The sequence below is a fragment of the Amaranthus tricolor genome, chromosome 9, assembly GCF_026212465.1.
Source record: "Amaranthus tricolor cultivar Red isolate AtriRed21 chromosome 9, ASM2621246v1, whole genome shotgun sequence".
Taxonomy (NCBI): Eukaryota; Viridiplantae; Streptophyta; class Magnoliopsida; order Caryophyllales; family Amaranthaceae; genus Amaranthus; species Amaranthus tricolor.
The window spans coordinates 9,855,117-9,879,018 of record NC_080055.1 but is presented as its reverse complement, the minus strand read 5'-3'; the positions used below and the strand labels follow the sequence as shown (position 1 = coordinate 9,879,018).

Below are 23,902 nucleotides of genomic sequence, written 5' to 3'. Positions count from 1 at the left end.
TCCCTTATATGTTTTCACATTATGCCAATAATCCTTGCACCTACTGCATTTGACAGTTGATGACCTTTTCCCCTTTCTTTCCTCATTAGCTGCCCTTCTCCTATTTCTAGCAGGTCTTCCAATAGATCTCTTCAATGGAGGAAGCTTGATCACACTACCTTGCATTTTTGTCCAGTGTTCTGTGTCTGGTATGGTCCTAATGGTTTGTGAGTAAGCCTCTTTGTACCTCTTACAACTGTACCACTCATTACAAAACTTGAGTGGATCTTGACTTGAATGAAGCATGGCCCTCACAACATGTTTACAAGGAATGTCTGTGATTTTCCAAGCATTACAAAGACATGTCCTATCAATTAAACTCATTGGTAAGATAGACTTACCATCCCTCACTTCCTAAAAACCATCTCCAAATTTGTATGCCTTACATGTTCTAGAATCAGAAATGAGTGTTTGAACTCTTGTACAAACAAGTAAAGGAATATGTTCAAGTGTGCAGCAATACCTTTTGTCTATCAGAAATAATGGTCCACTTGTCACCCCTCCCACTGTCTTTCAACAAGTTCTTCAAATGCCATACAAAAAACTTCCAAGTCTCTTGATCTTCACCTGATACTATAGCCCATGCAACTGGAAAAAGCTAATTATTGTCATCTAATGCAATTGCTGACAATAAAGTGCCTCCATATTGGACTTTAAGGTGTGCACCATCAACACTTATAAAGCTTATACATCCTCCAATCAAACCACTAACATATGCACTAAATGAAATGAAAATACTACTAAAAGTCAAAGAGCCTCTTAATTGACTCTTCCCTATGCCATGCACAAAAAGGAGTAACTTTCATCATAACTTCCATTTATTTCTTTCAATGCCATTATTCTCAACTTGAAAACAGTACTTGTTTGCCCTAATGTCATTGTTTCCAAGGACCCTATATCTTGCTTCCATAAGCTCATTTAATGCCTTTCTAGATATGTCATTGTTTGTCCTGATGTCCTCCATCAATTTATTGGCAGCCCATTTCACTGTCACCAAACTGTTATGAGCATCAATTCCTCTGCAAGTGTGTTCCGGGTTGTCAATTTTTTTTGATTGCCCATGTTATGCCATCTGAAAGTCTACTAGCATGAAGTCTCTAGTTGCAATTAATGTCCATACACTTGATAGTATTCAAACTCTGACTAAATAGCATAGTCTCTCACAACATCCCTCAAGTGCTTTTTTTCAGTAAAAATCTGCCAATGAGCTAATTTAATGTTGCCCCATTTCTGATCAACATACATTTGACCATTTTTGAAAACTCTCTATATGTAATTTACATCATCAGCATCTTCACCCAAAGGGTTAGCACATATTGGATCCTCATAAGCCTGATAATCATCATTCACATACTTTATATCACCACCATCAACAACAGATAGATCATTATCAATACACCCACCATCATCATCATTAGAAGAATTAGTGGATGATGGATTATAATCATCATCAGCAGAATCATTAGGTACATCCTCCATACATTGTTGACTAACTCTAGCTCTCTTCCTACTAACCTTACCTTTTGGTGCATGTTTCACTGCCTCTTGTGTTACCTTAACACAGACACCCTTTCTTTTGGTTGTAGTGCGTTGTAATTTTTTAGTGGGTGCTTTCATCATCAAAGGCTTAACTTTCAAGGGTGACTGTTTATGCTTACCCTTTTTACCTTTAGGTGACTTCACAGGTGAAGACACACATTCCATATCATTCCACTTGTACTCTGTTGCATTCATAACTCCAACATCATGTTGTTCCTCATTATATTCTGGTAAAGCAGGTTCCTTGGTTGTTGGGACATCAAACCTAGGAATCTTCCTAATAGGTAACTTGCTACGAAATGAGATGGATTTGGTTTATTGTATCTCAGGATAGTTTTGGGACAGTTGGGACTGTGGGGGGTTATCAGGGGCAATGGGCTGTTCTTAGTGGTTATCATGCTCAATTTCTTGCTGAACAGGTGTGGGGTCAGTTATATAGACAGTTCAATTGGTTATTGATCAGTAAGTTTATCATTCACAGGCTGCGAATTATTTGACTCCTGCAACTTCTTAAGACTCCTAACAGAGTTTGTCAATTTTGTTTCCTCTTCAACCTCCACAACAAAAATAACTATCATTTTCTCAGTAGGGAATTTCGCAAACATCTTAAACAAGTCATCATCCCAATCAAGCCATTGAACCTCATTGTTATGCATGTAATAAAACCTGGGTTGTAAAGGCATTTCCTTTCCTGCTTTAATGCAATCACTTTTCCAATTTAAAATCAAGTCTAAAAGGGTCTCTCTATCTTTATCATAATCAGTTAAATCTTATTCAATATACTTCCATTTAAACCTAAGCACCACTCGTTCCTCCATTCTATAACAAAAAACAAAGAGTTACTGAAGCTACCAAAACCCTAAATGATCAAACGAAACAGAGGCAAGAAAACATACTTAAGAATGGCTATGATTACAGTTGACAAACAAGATAAACATTAAAATGAAGAAGATTTTCGTTGATGAACACGCACAATTCACAGAGATTTTCGTTGTAGAAGATGAAAGTGACAGGATGTTGATGGAATTCAAAATGAAGAAGATGATCTTCATTAAATACAGGAAGAAAGAGGAGGAAAGTTGTGATTTAATATGGGTATTTGTGTCATTTCACCATTTAACGGCTACATAACGTTTTTTGCATTATAATGTTACTGTAGTGACTTTTCAAAGAGTTGAGTGCTATTTTGTGGAAAAAAAATTAAAAATTGCTACCATTCGCCTTTCCCTATAGTTGGTGCTTACTATGTAGAATTTCCTTTATCCAAACACATCATAAAGGAAACTTAAGAGAGATCAACTATTTCTATTATTTTTCACCATTGAATTAATTCAAACACAAATAACTTTTGTTTTGTGAACTTGTCATTCAAATGGTACGGGGTTTGCATTAAATCTCTAAGAACGCAATTCAAGAAAAAAAATCCGAGCACTTTAGAAGTTATGCCTAGCAATTTCTACATGTCACAAGGAAACTTCTCATGTACAAGGAAACTTCTCATAGCTTGTGTTTGTTCCATCAAGTTTTTATCAAGGAAAGATCTCTTTTTCAACTTTTCAACTTTTCCAAATGTTCACCGAGTAGTCATTGCTTGTCGCTGCAGTGCCTTGTATTTAGTAATTGATAGGTGTTTGGCAAACAACTAATATATGGCTGATAGTTGATAGGTGAATTGCTGGAATGACTTATTTAATACCAATTTTGAACACGCTGCTAGTTGCAATTTGTCAAAATAACTAATTTGTAACAAGTTGATTCAACTAGCTAATATACTAAACATGCACAAACATCAAATGATTTGACTACCTCATCGTCTATTTCTGTCAAAATAAACTAAAAATCACCCTAAAGGCAATTTTACCGAACACCCCAAGGACTAAATTAATTAAAGTCTAACAAGCTAAGATAAGCTATTAAAATGAGACATCCAATATTATACCAAATAAATAAGCAAATAAAAGTTATATTCAAAGTACTTAATTTGGATTTGAGAGCAAAAATCTCTTGTGAACTAGAAGAAACTCTACTGATCCTCTTCTACTTACACTACTAACTTTTGAATTTTTCATTCACATTACCATAACCATGCATGATTTATGTAACATATGAAGTCTAATCTATAAAACTAGAAATTTATCGATTCTACACGATTGGAAAATCGATTGCTCGGTCGATCAACCTTTCTCTTTGCATCATCATATAGCCTCAACATCAACCTTTAGTAGTCTATCTAGTCATCAAACTCTGATTTTCTGGTGGTCAGCAAACAAAACCATTGATCTACAAATTTTGAACTAGCTCTTTTACTTTGACGCACAAATGTTTTCTTAAACAAAACCTAATTCCTGCATTACAAAATCAGAGATTAATTAAATAAGTGTACCTAATATAATTATGTCTCATTTTTTCTATACTGGTGTTAAAGTATATAATATATCTTGGGGTTACAATCATAAGCAAAAGCTTTTGGTTGAATTGGTTTCTTTACATGGTATAAGAAGTGATCAACATGACAAGAGGTCAGGAGTTCGAATCTCAACCGCCTTTCAGTTAAAGTGGAATATTCATTGCATGTGCGCATGCACATGTGCATTTCTAGTCCAATGGTCTCTTGTATAAGGGCGTGTGTTAGAGTATACAGCATATCTTGGGGCTTTAATCATAAGCTTAAATTTATAATTGAGTTGGTTTCTTAACATGTTAGAGTATATAACATATTTTGAAGCCTCAACCGTTAGCTAAAGCTTTTGATTGAGGACCTAAAATATGTTTTATACTTTAATAGCTAGGTTATATATAACATGTATTCCCTATTAGTAGAATAGAGGGAATTCAGGCCCCAAACCAGAGTTATTTAATTAAAATTCTTAATTTTATTATTAAATTTTATTCGAGTTGATTCGATTCTACATACATGTAAAGCTAATGTCCATCTCATGTTATAATAGTATCCTGAATTCACCCCATGTAAAATATGTTTGTTATTTGTTTTGTATTATTTTAGGAATAATTACCGTCTTTATTATGAATAATACCAACTTAGGGGTGTTTATTACTCCTCCTATTCTATCCATTAGTCTCATTTTTTTTTGTAACTATTCACTTAGCACTCTTAATTTGTATTTTATTCTTAATATATAAGTTAAAACATACTCATGTGGAATCTTGTTTGATTCGTCTCAATATAGGAACTATTAATATCAACTTCTTATAGTTTTTAATTAAAAATAATTAGAGATTTAAAACGTTAAAACCTCGATAAGTGTGAAAATACTAAAGGGACTAAAGGGGTGGATAGGAGGTAGTTTAAAATAATACTAACTTTTGTTTAATCACTAATTTAAATTGTTTTTCGTCAAATAACATACTATAAACAAAGTTGGTATTATTCTAATCAAAAACCTTTCTAATTGATTTTATTCATGATTAATAAAAATTAATATTATTATAAGAAAGTAAGTAAAAATTTGTAGGTCACCAACACCAAATTAAATCTACATAACTTTGTGAAGTGATTAATTAAAAGGGACAATGAAAACTATATAGTAACAATAAAAAGAGGGGAACATTTTTATTGAAATAAAATTCAAAACTGTTTGTCTATAATTGGTAAAATAATAATTAAAGAGGACAAGAAACTGTAATAGACAAGAAGATGGATATACAAATATATGATGCCTCATGCACACTGGCTAATGAACACTCCAAATATGAAATGTGATGTTCAAATACTATTCAACGGGACCATGAAGATGTTACATGTTCCCTTGAGTCTAAAGATCGAAAGAGCATCTCTTTGCCCATTCATAAATACTTAGATTAAATAAGAAAAATATAGCAAGTATAATAAAATGAAAAAATTAAATTTATTTAATTTATAATTGCTATTTTCACTGTCTTATTAAGTGTATTATAATACTATATAATTTATATATGTGAGAACTTTTTAAATTTTATGATGAAAATTCAAAAAATCATAGAGTTTTATTCTTGTTGGCCTTTCATTAATGTTGAAATTTGAGGTAACCAAATTAGCTTAATATATATTCTTTTATCTAATTATCGTACCTTTTCCCTCAAAAACTACTTACACTATTTCTTTTTAGTTAGCAACACTTTTTAAAACACAGATATCAATGTTTCTCGTGATTATATTTTTTGTTGAAGAAATCAAAGCATGCAACACTAATAAATTGTATAAAAGTCAAAAAATGCCAATAAAATAAACCGACAAGGAATATTTATTAATAATCTTTACAAACTAAAAAAATGTAATTAACAAATAATATTAATTATTAAATGAATAAAAGTATTTAAAGAGGGGATATAATATCATCATTAATATCTAATAATGTATAAGTTAATATATATCATGATGAATATTCTATATATAAGTAAGTTTAATTCGAATATTATTTAAATATTAAATAAAATATAATTTAGAGTCATAATTTTAGGCTTTTTATGTCTTTGATTATATATGCATGTTAATCCAATTTAGTTTGATGGTGTTAATTTGGATCGTGTTAAAATTTAGGACAATTAATTTCTAGTTACTAAGCCTAGTTCAAGCTAAGATTATACTCAAAGAAAAAAATAAATAAATTCCTAAAAATGAAGTAAAATCTACGTCCATATACTTAAAATTTAGAGTAAAGTTAAAAATATTGTTAAATGATGAATAATATTCCCATCACCCGTGACTCTTCCCCCAAAAAAAAAAATTGACACCAGAAAATTTTAAAAATAAAAAACAAAGAGAATAAAAATAAAGGAAATCAAACAAACCAACAAAACCAAGGGACAAAAAACAAGAGAAAAAACAAAGAAATCTATAGCCCACACCTCTTCCTTCCTACCCCCAAAAAAGTTAGTGACCACCCTTTGGACAGTCATGATCAGATAATTATTATTGATTCTTAATGGACATTTTATATATATATATATATATATATATATATATATATATATATATATATATATATATATATATATATATATATATATATATATATATAATCCAAAGTTAGAATTTTTTTCTGAGTATGATGCACTATTTCTTAATATATGCTTAATTAATTTGGTTTACTAATAGCTTGGGGCATATACATTGCATGGCCTTCGATTTACATAATGTAAAATGATATATAGCACAGGGTTTTATTATAGGAGGGGCTCAAATATCTATTTTATATTTATTTAATTTATTGTTTAAATTAATTATCGTAAACACTTATATATCATTTTACACGAGATAACTAAGTACGTAATTAAGAAACAAATATTATTGTTGTTTTAAAATCTATAAACATTATGTAAAGACTTCTACTATGTTATTATTTTTCAAAATCTCACTTTTATTTACAAAAAGTTCTTATAGAACAGCTAGCTGGAATAGTAAGTTTTAAATACTAAAAGGAATTACTCAAATAGTAGTAGTTTTGATTTTTTTTTTTTTTTTCTTGAATTGTGATGATCTATAATATGACAAAAGGCCTCAAAATTAATGAGACGGCTTTGATACGATACCTTCTCAAAATTAACTTTTTTCCAAACTTTTCAAACCCAATACAATATATTAGCTACTTGAGTAGGATATTGTTGTTATTTTGTAATTAACTTGAGTTTGAATTTTATACTTTTATTTTTTAGATTTTTGTGTACTAAATTTTTCCGGTTATCCTAATTTTTTTATCTTCAAATTATTTTCCTGCAGGTTAAAATTCTACTTAACTGCTTTTTACTACCTGCATTCTTCCAATTTTTCCCTTTTAATGCTTTTTCAAAGTGTAAGAGTTCTGTTTTAAAATAAAGGATTTCAAAATAAGGAACACCTAATAAAAATAAAATTTACATATAATAATTATATCAAAAATATATTTAGATGGATCATCAGAATTTAGGACATTTCATCATTTTTATGTTGATAGAAATTAACAAGCTGAACAACAATGCAAGTAGTACTTTCATTTATTAACATAGAGTTAATTAATTTATTGGCCAAATACACTATATAAACTATACTTTCGGCCAAAAACACTATATATATAAATATATATATATATATATATATATATATATATATATATATATATATATATATATATATATATATATATATATATATATATATATATATATATATATATATATATATTACACTTTAGTAATTTTAGAAGGTAGTTATGAGTGATCTTCACCCTAATAATAATATAGGTTCTCCTCTTCTCTACCATGTGACAATTATTTATATGGCTACTTTTAACCCAAATTGTTGCATCAGACAGATCTAATCATATATAAAAGGAGTTAGGATCCTTTTTATTACTTCAAATATAATAGAGAATAAATTACTCAACTTAATGGTTATAATTGCTTGATAGAGTTTTAATAGATGGAATTTTGATATATTATTTTTTATTCTAAAATAGGTGTTAAAATCCTAATATGGGTATTAGAGAAAAGTAATGGAGAGGATCCTGATACATATAAGAGTTGCGTTTTATAATAGATTAAATTAAATAATTTATCTAATAAATATTATGAAAATATAAACATTTTATTTGAGGTTTTTTACCGAAAAACAGTTTCTTATAAAAGTAGTTTAGTTTTTAATAAAGCAAAATTTGTTACTAACTAAATAAAAGTACCAAAATTTTTCTTGGATACACTTATAGCTGAAGTAGAACAGGTAAAATACACAACATATAATAGTAGTTTATGAAAATTTAATTACTCCTAATAATCCACATGCAAACTTTTAACCAATTAAAACAGTAAAAATTAAAGAAGATTTTTTGGACATACCTGTACTTGTTTTTCTGCTGTAAAAAAAAGCTTTTATCCCCTTGATTTTCCAAACGGGTTAAAAATTATTCCCATTACCACCAAAAGCTTGAGTATTTGAAGGTACAGAATTATTCACATTAGTATTTGTATTAGCTGAATTATTATTATTATTTGCTGCACTATTATTCATACTTTGTGAATTTGCATTAAATCCTCCACCACTCATACTCCTTACTATCTCTCCCACACCAAGAAAATCTCTTGTCAATCTATCCGATGACCCGACTCCAAGCCCGGTTTTATTCGGGTTAAAACCTCCATAGTTACTATTATGGTGATCCCCACTTCCTCCTGTTTGATGATGATCTCCTCCAAAGAATGAGGTGTTCATTATGTTATCCCTTATGAGTAATTCATGTAGGTTATTTTGTTCATTTTCTCCAAACAAACCTCCGTACGCTCCGCCTCCGATACTTGTTGGAGGCGGGGCCGGACCTGATTGTGGTGGAGCCGATGGTTTCGCCTCCAGTCCTTTCAGTAAGGCAGAGGCACTAGCATTGTTGTTAGAGGTTGAGGACCCCATTTGTGCTGCCTTCTGAAGGAGCGCAGTGGCAGACATGTGGGGACTACTACCTTGTAGGGTGGACCCTGTGGTGTAGAGCGATGAAAGGCTCCCACCTTGGGGCCCACCAAAAAGACTGTTACTTCCCGTTGGGGAAAACAAACCACCACCAGTAGAACTAGTGGTGGTGATTGTGTTGGTGTTTTGATCACTATTATTGGTATTATTAGAGAAAAACCCTAGATCGGGCAGCTGCCCGGGGAATAACTTGTTGGAGAAGATACCACCACTAGCATTTTGAGACTGAGAGTCTTGATCATTAGTATTAGTATTTGAACCATTACTATTACCAAAATGGTTGGGCCCACCAGATTGGTCAGACAAATAAAAGCTGCCCGGATTTTGCTGATGCATGTTGGATTGTTGCCGGAAAGGGGACCCACCAAGGAGATGGTCGAATTGACCTGACCCGACACCTCGACCACCACCGCCAAGGCGGAGGATGTCGGATGTCATTTGATCGGAAAACGATGGTGGAAGATGGTGGGGAAGTTGATGGGAAAGTCCAACACCTAAACCCATGTTATTGTTAGTAGTAGTAACACCACCAAGAGCTGAAGAAGGTCCAAATAAGTGGCTTCCTAATGTGCTTATGTTTGTTGGATGTCTTGCAGTCTCTTGAGCTAGTGCATCACAAAATGCTCTGTGAGTTATGAAGCTGTCCCTCCTATTACATCAAAAGAAAATAAAAACAAAAATCAATTAACATTATAATTGCAAATTCTTAAATAAAGCGGTCTGATGGTAAAACTATCACTATTGAGCTTACCCATATACATTTAGTCTATTAAAGTGATTATTTACAATTTAAAGTGATTAATTAGATAAATGAATTAATTATATGGACCCGTCTTATAATGTCTAAGACGACTTCATACAAAACAAGTTGAATTAAATCATACAAATGAGTACAATAATAATAGATAACAAAGAGAGTTGAGTCTTAATTTCCTTGGTCATAGAAAGTACAATAGCTAATACCTTGTAACAAAAATAGTAGACTGCCCTATATAATAAATTCACTCAATTCTTCTATTAACTTAACAATATCTTTAATTCTTCTAATAACTTAGCTTTAACTTAACAATATCTTTATTCTTCTAATAACTTACCTTTCATATTGTTTTTTCTTTAAAATAAAAGTCTAATAGAAAAAAAATCAAATTTTTAGATATAAGTTTAATCCATTAAAACTAATAACTAAAAATTATACGGTTCAACTCGAAAAAATAATTTTATTTTGATAATTTCATTTTAGTTTAGCAAAATTAAATTCAACTTAAAAACAAAATTATAACAAAACTAAGATGAGTACGGTATAAATTATATTAATTAATGAGTAAATTGACATTTTTCAAAAACTTGTTTGGGGTCAATAATAATAATAATAATAATGTCAGAGTCTTAATCTCAAAAAATAGAAAAAATAAATTAAGTGGATGAAGGAGAATATTGATAGAAATGAAGACTAAAGAGCCATTGATTGTAAGATGTAAGTTGGTGGAAAAGACGAGGAGAAAATATATGATTTTATACAATAATATTTTATAAGAAATTAAAGTAAGTTAATTGTGATATTTTTAATAAAATGTAACAAAATTAAATGTACTATAGTCTATATTTTCTAGAAGTAAAGTAGTGAGCATGGTAACTTACCATCACATGTGACTATACATAGTACTACTAATACATGTGGTTCATATAAGTGTCATCCTTTGTGATTTTGAGTGCCTAGATTGAGGTTCTATTAACATTTACCTTCTTTTCTAATACTAACCGCTACCTAATTTCAAGATTCCAAATTCTAGCTTCTAAAGAGACTGGTCAAAGTCTATTAAAATTTGTCTTAATCAAATTTGCAAGTAAAATTTTAAATGATCATAAAATAGACAAATAATCAAGTCCATTTATAATTTATATTCTAATAAAACTAAATTGTGAAGGCATTACGATATACTAATAAATTCGTTAAGATAGTTTTTTTTTAATATGACGTATTCACATCTTAACAATTGCCCAATATTTTACACTATATGCCTGTTTGATAGTCGGTATTAAATGATGTGAATGATAATGAAAAGTTAATGTATTTTTGATAAGAATATCTTTTAACAAGTTAAATGTTCATACTTGTTCTCGTTCTATAATCTCATTTTCATCACAAAATTCATTCCAATATATTATTATTTGAAAATGTAATATTAGGTTGTAATGAAAATTTATGAACAAAAAAGTTTTTTTTATGATTAAAGTTTTATCACTACCGTATAGTTAACCAAATAGTCTGTTATAGCATATCAAGTTACGTATTAAAATTTGTTGTATGTTTCTAAAAATTAATTAAGAATGAACAAATCATAATAATTAATTCTATAGGGTTTTTTAGTGTTTGATTTTCACATAATATTTCGTGATAAAGAATTAAAGGTTAGATAATGGTTAAGGATTTTTTCTTTAATTCTTGTGACTAGAGTTAACTTTCCACTGCTTATTAGAATGATTAATTTTCTCTCTCCTGTTAACTGTAGAAATTCTCTAGTTTACTATGAAATTTAATTTTTCATTATCATTTAAATTTCCAAATGGTTTTGTTGCCAGCTTAAATAACTAAGTCCTTTTTAACCAAGCCACTAAAATTTTATGATTTTCCATATAATTTATGTTGTACTTTATTTTTATGTCAATTGTTTTACTTAAATTTATTTATTTGTTGATCTTAATTCCAAAAAATTATAAAAATCCCTTGCACTATAAATGGAGAGGCATGAGTAGGCATTAGTGTACATATTTTCTTATCAATCCTAAATGTTAATATAATTATGACAGCTATTTAATAAAGTTGTTCACAAGAAAAACACAAGTTGATTAATTTACACAAGGAGTGATCAATGAAAGAAACTTTAATATTATGGCAAATTAAGACGTTGTTCACAAGAAACACAAGTAAGCTGATTAATTTAAAGGTAATAATTAAGGGTAATAGATATTTCTCTTTATTATCAATAATTTTAAATTTTCAAAAGAAGCTAATCTAGAAATTGAAAAATAATTAATATTTTATATAATAATTTTAATTTTTTAAGAAAGATTAAATGGTAAAACAATAAAGTATAATTAAATGTTTACGTTTTCAAAGAAAGAATAATATTAAATTATATAAATTAAATACAAGTCAATTTCCTGTAACTATTAATAATTAATAACCATAAAATTTAATGTAGTTCTTTTTTACCACTGTTTCATTAGATTGGCTCATTTTCAGCGAAGACATATATATACAATCAATTTATGAGATTATTTAAAAATATTCGACGCATAATTTATTTTCAGCTAAATAATTAACAATGTGTTTTTTATTATTACATGCATAATGGTAAATAAAAGGTAAAGATTTTTTTATTTTATTTTGTTGATTTACAAAAAATGTGCACAATGAAGGAACATAACATATGGGCTCACAACACAGTTAGGTTCAGGGAACTTGAGATGAGGGTGATAAGAAAAGTTCAGAACAATAAATTCAAGTAAGAAAAAACCAGAAACAGAGTTTATAATAATAATAATAATAATAATAATAATAATAATAATAATAATATAATGAATCAACAAAAGATTACCAATTTATGAACTGACCCAATAATAAATGCAAGTAGAGAATATTTGCATTATGGTGAAAAGAAATCAATCAAAGAGTAGTCCTAGCTATATCACCATTCAGTTATTGAATACTATACAGTTTTCAGTCCAACTTCCCTACAACTATAGCTAGCTACCTAACATTTACTCTCTTGTCACACTTATTTACCACTATCCCAACATATAACATAATATTTCACATTAAATAATGTTAATGTTAATAAAATTTATCGATCTGGTGATCGCACAAAATTGTGGAGTAATATTACTTCAGAGAGGCGCTTAAAAATAGAGGGTGTTTTAAAAATATGAGTAAAGTGAACAGTTTGTAATCTCTTAATTCAAAAAAATTCAACTACTTATAATTTTAGTTTATTTTTATCAATGACGTAAAAAATGAAAATGTTATATTATTTAAGTATTTCTAAAATTAATTTTTTTTTTTTTGGAACTGGTTTTCGTTAAAATTTTAAACTACTTGCTTTGCTAATTTGTTATAGTTTAATAACGTCAATGCTATTTAAAGATGTTTACAGTACTTTCTAAATATTTAAAAGACTCTTGTTTAAGTAAATACTAAAACATTCTATGGAAATTGCAATAATGCAAGAACATAAAATTACTTTGTTATTTTAATGTTTGGTTATTATAGAAAAATTAAGTCAAGATAATTAAGATAATTAAAATATGTACTCGTGGATGTAAATAAAATTAAAATTAGTATATTAATAAGAATAAAGAAAAAGTGAAGTCATAACTAAAAAAAAATAACAAATCAAAATTAACAGAAAATACGTAACAAATTCAATGTTACATAATACATAGGAAGTATGATAAGGTGACGAAGATGAATATGGATGATCAAAGTGAGGAGGGACTTGTGAACTGTCTATTTTAACCGTACCGTACCATAGTAGGCGTCATTTTACCCTTTTACAAAGGCTACCTAAAAACAGTAACTCAAAATTCCCCAAATTCAAACTTTCTCTCTGTTAGCCCACCATAAGCCTTGTCATTTGTGAGTAGTTTAGCTATTCATTCGGGTTATTAGGTTGATTTCTAGAAAGATTTTTCGAGTTAGTTTATTATCAGATTTTGTCTTTATGTTGATTTTTATATACATAATTGCTAATTTATTTTTGATGTGGGATCAAATAAATTAAAATTTAGTTATAAGATCGAATAAATATTAAATTATCGAATCTATTTCAAACACCTAAAATTTATAAAAAAAAAAAAAAAAAAAAAGGAAGATGGTAAGGTTATGATAGAAAAGGGTAATACCTGCAAAAAGAGGCAGAGCTGAATCTGATCACATCTAGCCAACCCATAACACAACAAATTTAGTAACCACCTTTCTCTTTCTCTCTTTGCAACACGTGAATAGGGAGCCACATTTTAAACCCCATGGTCTTCGCCAATGGCGTGGTTTTCGATGCCCTCCAACAATATTACTAATTTACTATCCCTTTTTTTAATTGTTACATTTCTCAACACTCATCATTTATTATTAGGTAATTTATGCTTTTCCATGTTATAATTCAGGTTATTTGATCAAAACAATATTATAAATATTGAAATATATTTTATATATTTTATAGTACTAAAAGATTACAACAACCAGATTAATGTATATGTATGTATTTTACAATGTTTTTTTTTTTTTACTTGTTAAAAGTACCTCTCAAAATATAAATTAAATACATAGAAATTTAAACTCGTGCATATTTAAGTTTTGGCTCGTGTTATTTATTAAAAAGATTATTAAAATTGAATTTTATGATACTTTTATAACACAAAATAATGACAAATGAGTTACGCGTAGAGATAAGTGTTTCAACTCACTCTATATTAGTATTTTGAATTGGCACTTAACAAATATCAATATTTATTTATAACTACTAGTATCTTTAATTTTATAAAAATTTTAAAAATTAATATATTTACACTATATATTGAAAAAAAATTAAAACATGTTTTATTTTTAAGTGAGTAACCTACATTGTTCTATTCAATTTACTATATATATATATATATATATATATATATATATATATATATATATATATATATATATATATATATATATATATATATTGTTTAGAATATTTTATTTTAACTATATAGTGTTTTTGTATGGACTAGCAAATCCACTGAAACTGAATAGTTAACAACGTTTAGTATAATAATTAGGAAAATATTCATAAAAATTATGCTATAATGGTATCATTCATTCCAATATTTTTAAAAATTTTACTCAGTTTTATTTCATTTTTCACAAACAAAATAAATTCAAAAAATCATCATATTAAAATATTATTTATTTCCAACTTAAACAATATATTTAAACTGGAACTTAATTTGACGCGAGGGATCAGAATATCATTTAACAATAGAGTATTCCCAGCGATGTTTTTGTTCCTACACATTGTTGTCATGATCAGTAAAGATTCATTCCTCTTTTGTTTCTGTCTAAATTAATTAACTGTACATTAATACCTCATAATTTTATTCAAGTTCTATAAAAAATGAAAGCAAAATAAAATAATAATAAATTTAAACTGATAATTAAAATTATGATGTATCAGGAGTGGACTGAACACTCATATGATATGTGATGAAACAAATTTAATATTAAGTAGATAGAATCACATACCATAAACAATTTTAAATAATTTATGTTATTTTTTATATTTCATAATTATAATATCTCTTTAAATTTGTTGAACAAATTGTATTTTTGTGCTATTTAGTCAATGTTAAAAATTAATAACTTATTATTTAGGAAATCAAACACCATAATTTTTCATTCATTACCATATCCGAACCAAAACCAAACTGATATATTTTCCGTGATTAAAATGGCTTCTAAAAATTAAAAGATTAATAAATAATATAATACTCCTTTTGGTTTTGTTGTTGATATTTTAATTAATTTATTAAAAACACTAATAACTCATACTCTTTCCTATTCACTATTATTGTTTTATTTGATTTTCTGATACTATTTATTGATCACTATTAATTTGTATTTTATTTTTTTATCTTAAGTTAGAATGTGAAGGAACCAACTTAACCAAAAAGCTTAAGCTAATAGTTGAGACTCCAGAAAATGTTATATACTCTAACATAGAACATAATTAAGTGAGATTTTATTTGATTCTTTTTTATTTGAATTTATTAATTAAAATCAACAATTTATATTTTTAATTAACAATTTGAGATATTTAAGAAATTGTTACTTGACAAAAATATAATTAATCTAAATTTAATTCAAATTAATATCAATCTTATACTTAAAAAAAATTATTGTTTGAAAACTAAATCTTTTGAAGCCTTGGACGATAATCTGGTTGCGAAAGAGTTTATCTTAAAAGTAGTGGTGCTGACTAGTATATATGCAATGGCAGTATCAAAAAAATGACTCGTGGATGGATTCACGTGGTGACGTTTTCTTCTCTCTTTTTTTTTCTTTCTGTTTTCTTTCTGGTTGTTAGTACTGCTTATTTACTTTCAAACAGCCTGACCCAGAAATTCAGTGAGGAAAAAGTGGAGAAAAAACAGAAAAAAAAAAAAAAAGATTTATCAGCAGCCATTTTTATTTTCTCAAGAAAACTACTAGAAATTCATCATATATATATTGTCAAATAAGTACCTGCATTTTTTCCAAATACTATAATTCTTACTCCTTAGGACTTCTAATTATAACCCAAAAACAAAACAAATGCTCCAACAAACAAGTTAAGCACAGAATCCTATAACTCATACATATTCACATTACACACACGCACACTTGAACACTACTCCCTTTTTTCATATAACATTTACTAAAACGATAAAATTTAAACAAACAAAGAAAATAATAATAAGTATAATTGTGGAAAAAAAATATATAAATAGGATGAAAAAATAATTGTAAATTAGAATTTAAAAAAATGTGAATTATAAACAAAAATAAAAATATAGCGAAATCTATGAGGCTGTCTAAAAATATAATAAAACCAATTGGAGGAAATGGAGTAAAACACAATATACACTATATATACATATTAAAGTTAAAATATATAACCCAAAGTATCAAATCAATAATGTGGATTTATTTACTACTCACATTTCATTTTAAAGTTAAAATTAGTCTTTTTCAACCCATTAGAGTCAAAGAAAGTAATCTTACTTCTTATGTTTTTATTTGTAGGTAAGTTTAAAATATTTTATATATGGATATAAAAATTAAAAATGGTTTTTTAAAGATATATTAAAGTTAAAATTTATTTATTGGAGATCTTATTAGATTGGTCTAATGTAGAATTTTAATATATACTTTTTAAAATAATTTGTAATACATATATTTATTTTATACATTTAATCCACATTTTGAGATGGAGAAAGTAAGAAAATTAAAACTAATTATAACCGAAATTAATTATCAATTCGACAATGTAGATTCATTTAATTCACATTTTACATCCAAAGTTGAGCTTGTCAATTTTTATCAAATAAAGTCAAGGACGGTAAATTATTATTTAAAAAATTATTTAGGTGGCCTTTTATTTTGGGATGATGGAGAAAATTATATTAGTTGAATAATAATAAAATTAACATTCTAAATAACCTGAAGTATAAATGAACAATGGCCATATATTTATAACCCACATTTTACTTCCAAGATCAAACTTAGTCAATTTCAGTTAGTTGAAAAGTAGTCTAATCCTAATGTTTGCAAGACACAGGTAATTCTTTAAGCGGAAATTCTTTTAATCACGTAAAAATTCAACTCTAACTAAAAATATAAATTGATATTTATAGTCTTATAATATATTATTAAATTGGAAAATTATTATTTTGATTACTAATAATAAAAATAAATCTATAAACACCCCAATTAAGTATCAAATCAATTATATGCGTTCATTTATAACCCACATTTCACTTTCGAAGTCAAACCTAGTCAATTTTGATCAATCAAAGTTGAAAAAGTAGCCTATTTTTAAACACACATAATCATTTTATTGGACAATTATTTTGATTAGACAAAATAAAAATAACTTAATCATTAAAGCTTTATTAATAATTCTAGTCTCACTATATCATATATTCTTTCCTATTCACTATTATTGCTTATTTGATTTTTGACAATATTCATTAATTACTCTTAATTTTTATTCTATTCTCAATCTATAAATTAAAACATAGTCAACTAGAATCTTATTTGATTCGTTTTGATGAAATTTTTATTAAAATTAATATTTTATAATTGTTAATCTAGAATAATTTGAAATATTTTACGATTAAATATGTGTATTGACAAACAAGCAAAAATCAAATAGAACAATAATAGTGAATAAAAGGGAGTATATATATTTTATGAAATATTAATAATAATTATAATAATAATTAATAATAATAATAATAACAAAAAATGATAAAGATGATTGTTACCTAGAGAAAAGGGTGCCACAATCGCAACGATATTCGCGAGTACCACAAGTCTTAGAATGAGCTTTCCAATCCGATTGAACAGCGTAACGTTTGCTACATTTCTCGCACTTAAACTTCTTCTCCCCATGCTTACGCGAGTAATGTTTTTTGATTCCGGTCAGATCACCCAGGGCTCGGGCCGGGTCATGATGGACACAAGTAGTTTCAGGGCATAAATAAACTTTCTTCTTAACTTGATCTTTGTTTGTTTTTTGTTTCAATTTCCATGGTAAATTATGACCTCTTCTATGAAGTTGAAGATTTTGTTCTCTTTGAAATCCTTTGTTGCATACTTCACATATAAAACGGTTTGTTGCCATTAATGTTTTTGGTGATAGAGCTATCACTTCTGCATCTGGATCTGATCATCATTCATCAAATTATCTAATATTATTAATAATAATAATAATAATAATAATAATAATAATATACTTTTATTAAACTAATTTAAAACATCACAAATTCTTAAATAAAACGGTCTTGTAGTGAGAACATCACTATTTGATTGATTCATGTATATTTATTGTGTTAAATTGATCATAAAAAATTGGCCATGGTTGTATGAGTCTGTCTCTTGAAGAGACAGTCTCATACAAAACGAACTCGACTATCATGATGATTGAAACCCCAAAGGTATATAAATAAATGAATTATTTTTTTGGTGTTATATATTTAGCTAATAGAAAGAGTGAAAAAAAATCCAAAATTACAAATACATCATCTATTTTCAAAGAGTTTTCTCTTCATTGTCAAGATATAGTAGGTAAAACAACATATATTTGTATGTATATATGTACATATAAATCCATTTAGTTTGAGGAAACGCCTTTGCAGAAATGAACAAAAGAGAGAAGAAAAATCCATGTCCAAAATTTTTTTTTTTTTCTATCATCTTCTTTGTCATTAAGCTTCCACAAATTAGGGTTTTCTTTTCAAAAAAATTCTTTAATCTATAAAAAATATAAAGAGAATAGACAAAAAAACCCACTTGAAGACATCTATATATATATATATATATATATATATATATATATATATATATAAAATAGTTATATGTAATAGAGAGGAAGAACAAAAATATTTATTTGAATAAAGAAAAACAGAAATTGGGGGTTTGAGGAGCTAACACTTGCTTGGAGTTCCAGGAAGACTTCTCTTCTTTTTGTTTTGAGGATTAGAAGGTGGTGCTGATGAAGACAAAGGCGGTGGTGGCGGTGGCACGGCGGATGAATGTTGTTGTTGTGGTGGTGGTGGTTGTAACGGTGGTTGTAGTGGTTGTTGATGTGAGTATGGATTATAATTGATTTTCATTGCGTCACTGCCTTCTTTGCCACCATAGAAGGCTGAAGAAGAAGATGAAGCTGCCATTAAATTTATCTTTATTTTTATTTTCAATTCTAGGAAGAGAAGGAATTAAAATAAAAAAAAATGAAAAAAATTTAGGGGATTGTTTGGTTTTTCTCTGTTGTAGTTTTTGTTGTATGGACTAACTCTTGTGTAAGGACTTGTTTGAAGAGAATCTAATTTATAATCTTGGTGATGGGTGGGTGGTGAGAGTATAGGGTGAATTAAATCTATCAACCCCACATGCAAAATTTATTCACTCTTTATGGATTTGTATAGCAATCCAAACAACCCTTAAAATGAGGGATTTTGAGCTTTAATGGAGTTTGATTAATGAGGAAACCCTAAAACTTCAAATGGGGGAAGGGAGATTTGAGAGTATGTTTTAGGTGATGAGAGAGAAAGAGAGATGGATAGAGATTTTAGTGATAATAAAGAAAAGTAGAGAAAGGAGAATGTAGAGAGAGAAACATGAGAGGAACTTTTTTTTATTTAATGAGAAAAAGAATGTATAAGAATGGATGCATAAAGAGGATAGAATCAACCCATGAAACATTTATTTTTTTAAAAAAAATAATATTTTTTTATATTATAAATTTTTATAAAAATGCTTATTTTTTTATTGCTAGCTAATGAGCTAACTATTCCACTTGCCTTTAAAATGATGGAAATTTCCTCTAAAAATAAAAATGATGGAAATTTTGGTTTGTGGGTTGGAAATAATAAAATGTCACTATTAATACTTATCTTCTTTTATAAGGATTATAACTTCAAATTTTTTTTGAGTTTTTGATAAATTTAAAATGAATATATATGTAGCTATATATTATACTTCATATATGGATTTAATTTACATTTAATGTGTTAAAAATAATCAGCTATAATTTTAAAGTGATTAATTAAAAAAATTAGCTAATTTTATATGAGTCCATCTCATTGTAAAATGATCTCATTAATTAAAGAAACTAAAAAAATGTCAAATTAGTTACGAGCCTAAACAATTAATAATTATAATAGCTTGGAAAGAAATTATATGAATTATTGTTCACCCTTTGATGCATCTCCATTTCTAAAAGAAAATGACACTTTTTTGATAGTATACCTATTTAGTACATAAATATAATTATTTTCCTCATTTTGTCAATTAATTTTGTGATTTTGTTCACACATAGACATAGGTATCCTTATGGTTATGGATAACTCCATACGAAGTTACACGTGCCACACTATGATAATTGATAAAAGAAATAGTTTCACCTCCAAAAATTGTAATTTGTCACTTAATTTAACATTGTATGTTTGTCAAATTTTATGATATATTTCTACATATTACAAATAATTATATTAATTGTAACAGTTAGAAAGATTCAATTATAAAGATTAAAATAAATACATCATCAAATTAAAAGTTATTTAAAACTAATATATATATATATATATATATATATATATATATATATATATATATATATATATATATATATATATATATATATATATATATATATATATATATATATATATATATATATATATATATATATATATATATATATATATATATATATATATCATCTTCCTATGAAATTTGTTGGAACTAGCTTAGACCATCTCATTAACACAATTAGAAAACACTTTAATTATCATATCTTACACAAAATCAATCCTTAACTGAATGTTAATAAAAATTTTAAATTTCTTTTATAGACGCATGCATACCATGTGTTCTCTTAATTACATACAGTTACACTAGATCACAGACTACAATAATTACAAAGATTTATTTCCTAATATACAAGACCTACATGAGAAAACTATTATTGATGACTTTTGCATTGAATTTAGGAATATAATAAATTTTTTTAGAAAAATTTTAAATGTAAAGCAACCAACTTAACTAATTAATAAATTTAAAAACTTAGATTTTAGCTCCATAATATGTTAATTATAAGCTTTTATCATGCCTTTTTATATAAGAGCTTTTTGGAATCAAAGTGTGTATGCAATACACGCTTTCCTTATACATCACACTAAATATTCTACTGTAAATGAGGGGTTGATAGAATTCAAACTCGTGATCTTTCATCATTTTGACTTCTAATAACATGTTAAGGAACGAACTTAAGCAAAATCTAGAGCTAATATTTGTTGCCTAGTGTCATTCCTGATAATTTATGAACCCTAGACAAAATGAAAGATTTGCTCATTTTTATAGAGGGTTGATTTCTGTTTTTAATGGGTATTTGAAAAAAGTAAGGTTATAATTTTACTAGCAGCATTTTACGTCATACATGACGACATTACTGAATTGAAGTATTCTCTTTTCTAGCTCTGGGCCTCAGACAAATGTCTACCTTGCTTAGGATCATAAACAACCATGTTGTTACCTCATAAGTTATACTCCCTTCGTTTCCTAATGTTCTTCCCGTCTACTTTTCACACAGTTTTTAAAATAAATTGAGTCTTAATATCTCTAAATACGCATCATAAACAATTATAAAAAATATATAATAAAAAAGTATATATTAAGACGAATCTAACGAGATCTCTCATGGATATATTTTATCATCTATATATGTCTTAAAAATCTTAATCAAAATTTTCTCTCTAAAATAGAATATTCAAAACAGAAAAAACATTAAGAAACGAAGAGAGTATATTCTATCACACTCCTTCTGATAAGTGTCTTGAGGTACAAGTGTAAATTCAAGATAGTCCTTAATGTTGATACATATTATTTTATCAATATAGATGAGGAAAGGATGATATCAATCTACAACATTTCTTCATATTGAGCTTTGATATCATTTGAAACAACTAATTCTATAAGAAAAAATTTACTAGGTGTTTGGTAATATAATTTATTTGACAATTTTAACTTATTTTGATATAAATAGAGGGTTGGATGGTCAAACCAGCTAATGCTAGTGTTTGATAAATTAGTTGGTTGAAATAACTTATTGTTGTGGATAAGCTGTTTTTGAACAAGCTGCTTATGATAGTAGGTTCAGAATTAGTTGGTCAAACTAGTAAATAAAATCAGCTGGTTAAATGAGCCAATATAATCAGCTATCAGTTATTTGTCAAACATCCCCTTTATCTAATGGTAATCGTACAAAAATATGTTATATACTCTATTAAACAAAAATTGAAAAAAGAAATGAAGGTATAGGAGAGAGAAAGTAAGAATGAGATAAGGAGGGGTAGTGTTGTTGGATGCTCTTCTTGTTCACGCACCATACAGTGTCGTTACGCGGCTAAGGGGGCTGGGTGGGGTCCACTTGAGGGCAATTGCAGACCTCCCAAACACTTCCCGACAAACTCACCTTACATCAATCCTACTCTCCCTTGCTCCCATGGTAAATAACTAAATATGCTATCACTACTACTTCTTTCTTAACTCTCTTCACTTTTCATTATTTTTGAACTAATATTAGAATTATTGTTAGGCTTTTTCTATCAAACTATTATTATTAATTAATATTTAAATTTATTTAGACCAATTTTAATAAGGGCTCGCTAGATTTAATTAATTTGGTATGATTATGGGTTCAAAATACTAGAAAAACTCAATCCTAATTTTAAGATATTGGGTTCAATTTATTTTGACCCAATAATTCTAGATTTGGGATTAGGTACTCTTCTAATTTTTTTAAAATTGAATTATATATACTATTACAAAGTTATTTCCAATAACGTAGGCACTCTTCGAATTTTTTAAAAATTGAATGGCACGAAATATGGCGGGCCATAAAATCAAATGGCTCTATAGATGTATATTTTTTTGGTTTTAGTGAATTTAAATAATTTTATAAATATTTGTGTTTTTGTTTAGGAATTGATACACTTAATTTGCACTAGAACTGTTCAAATGTGACAGGATTCGAAAATCCGAAAGTTAACCAACCCGAAAATATGTTTCTTTTTAGGTTTATCGAACCGACATTACCCGAACAGAAGTTTGCGCCCGAACCGATTTACAGTCGAAAATCGTAAAATCTAACCCGAACTGCGATTGATTTTTATTAACCGAGATCACCCGAACCTAATAGAGACCGACCCGAGTCATACCCAACCCGAATCATGATCAAAATCAAACTTGATCCGGCTAAAACCGACTTAATCCAAACGAACTTTTAATCGAAATGCTATAAACCTGAATCGATTTTTAACATAGAGGTATGATCGACTCATATTCAATCATCTTATCTTATTTAGTTAATCTAATAAAGTAATAGAAATTTTAATAAATTAAATTTTATACATACATGGTTTTATATATTTAGAGTTAATAATCAATGGTCAATGTTTATTTAACTATTTTTCAATGGTTAATGTTTATTTAACTATTTTTAATCAAATTATATGAAAAATGATAAAACTTTAATTTTAATTTACAGTCAAACAAGTAAAAGTAACAAAGTAATAATCACTAATTGATTTGCATTTTAGCTA

At 27.6% G+C, this 23,902-nt stretch overlaps 1 protein-coding gene across 2 annotated transcripts; it reads right to left on the bottom strand.

Moving 5' to 3' along the window:
- Nucleotides 1-3,487: 3,487 nt before the first annotated feature.
- Nucleotides 3,488-19,949, bottom strand: LOC130823118 (protein indeterminate-domain 5, chloroplastic). 2 transcript variants are annotated; one of them, XM_057687736.1, is made up of 4 exons: nt 19,237-19,949; nt 18,065-18,464; nt 8,386-9,656; nt 3,488-3,923 (listed from the first exon to the last, which is right to left on the bottom strand). In XM_057687736.1, the coding sequence occupies exons 1-3, from the start codon at nt 19,469-19,471 to the stop codon at nt 8,444-8,446; spliced, it is 1,848 nt and encodes a 615-aa protein (XP_057543719.1). In that variant the 5' UTR covers nt 19,472-19,949; the 3' UTR covers nt 3,488-3,923; nt 8,386-8,443. The 2 variants fall into 2 exon arrangements, with proteins under 2 accessions (XP_057543719.1, XP_057543718.1); XM_057687735.1 differs by having other exon boundaries at nt 19,231-19,948.
- Between the last annotated feature and the right edge of the window lie 3,953 nt (nt 19,950-23,902).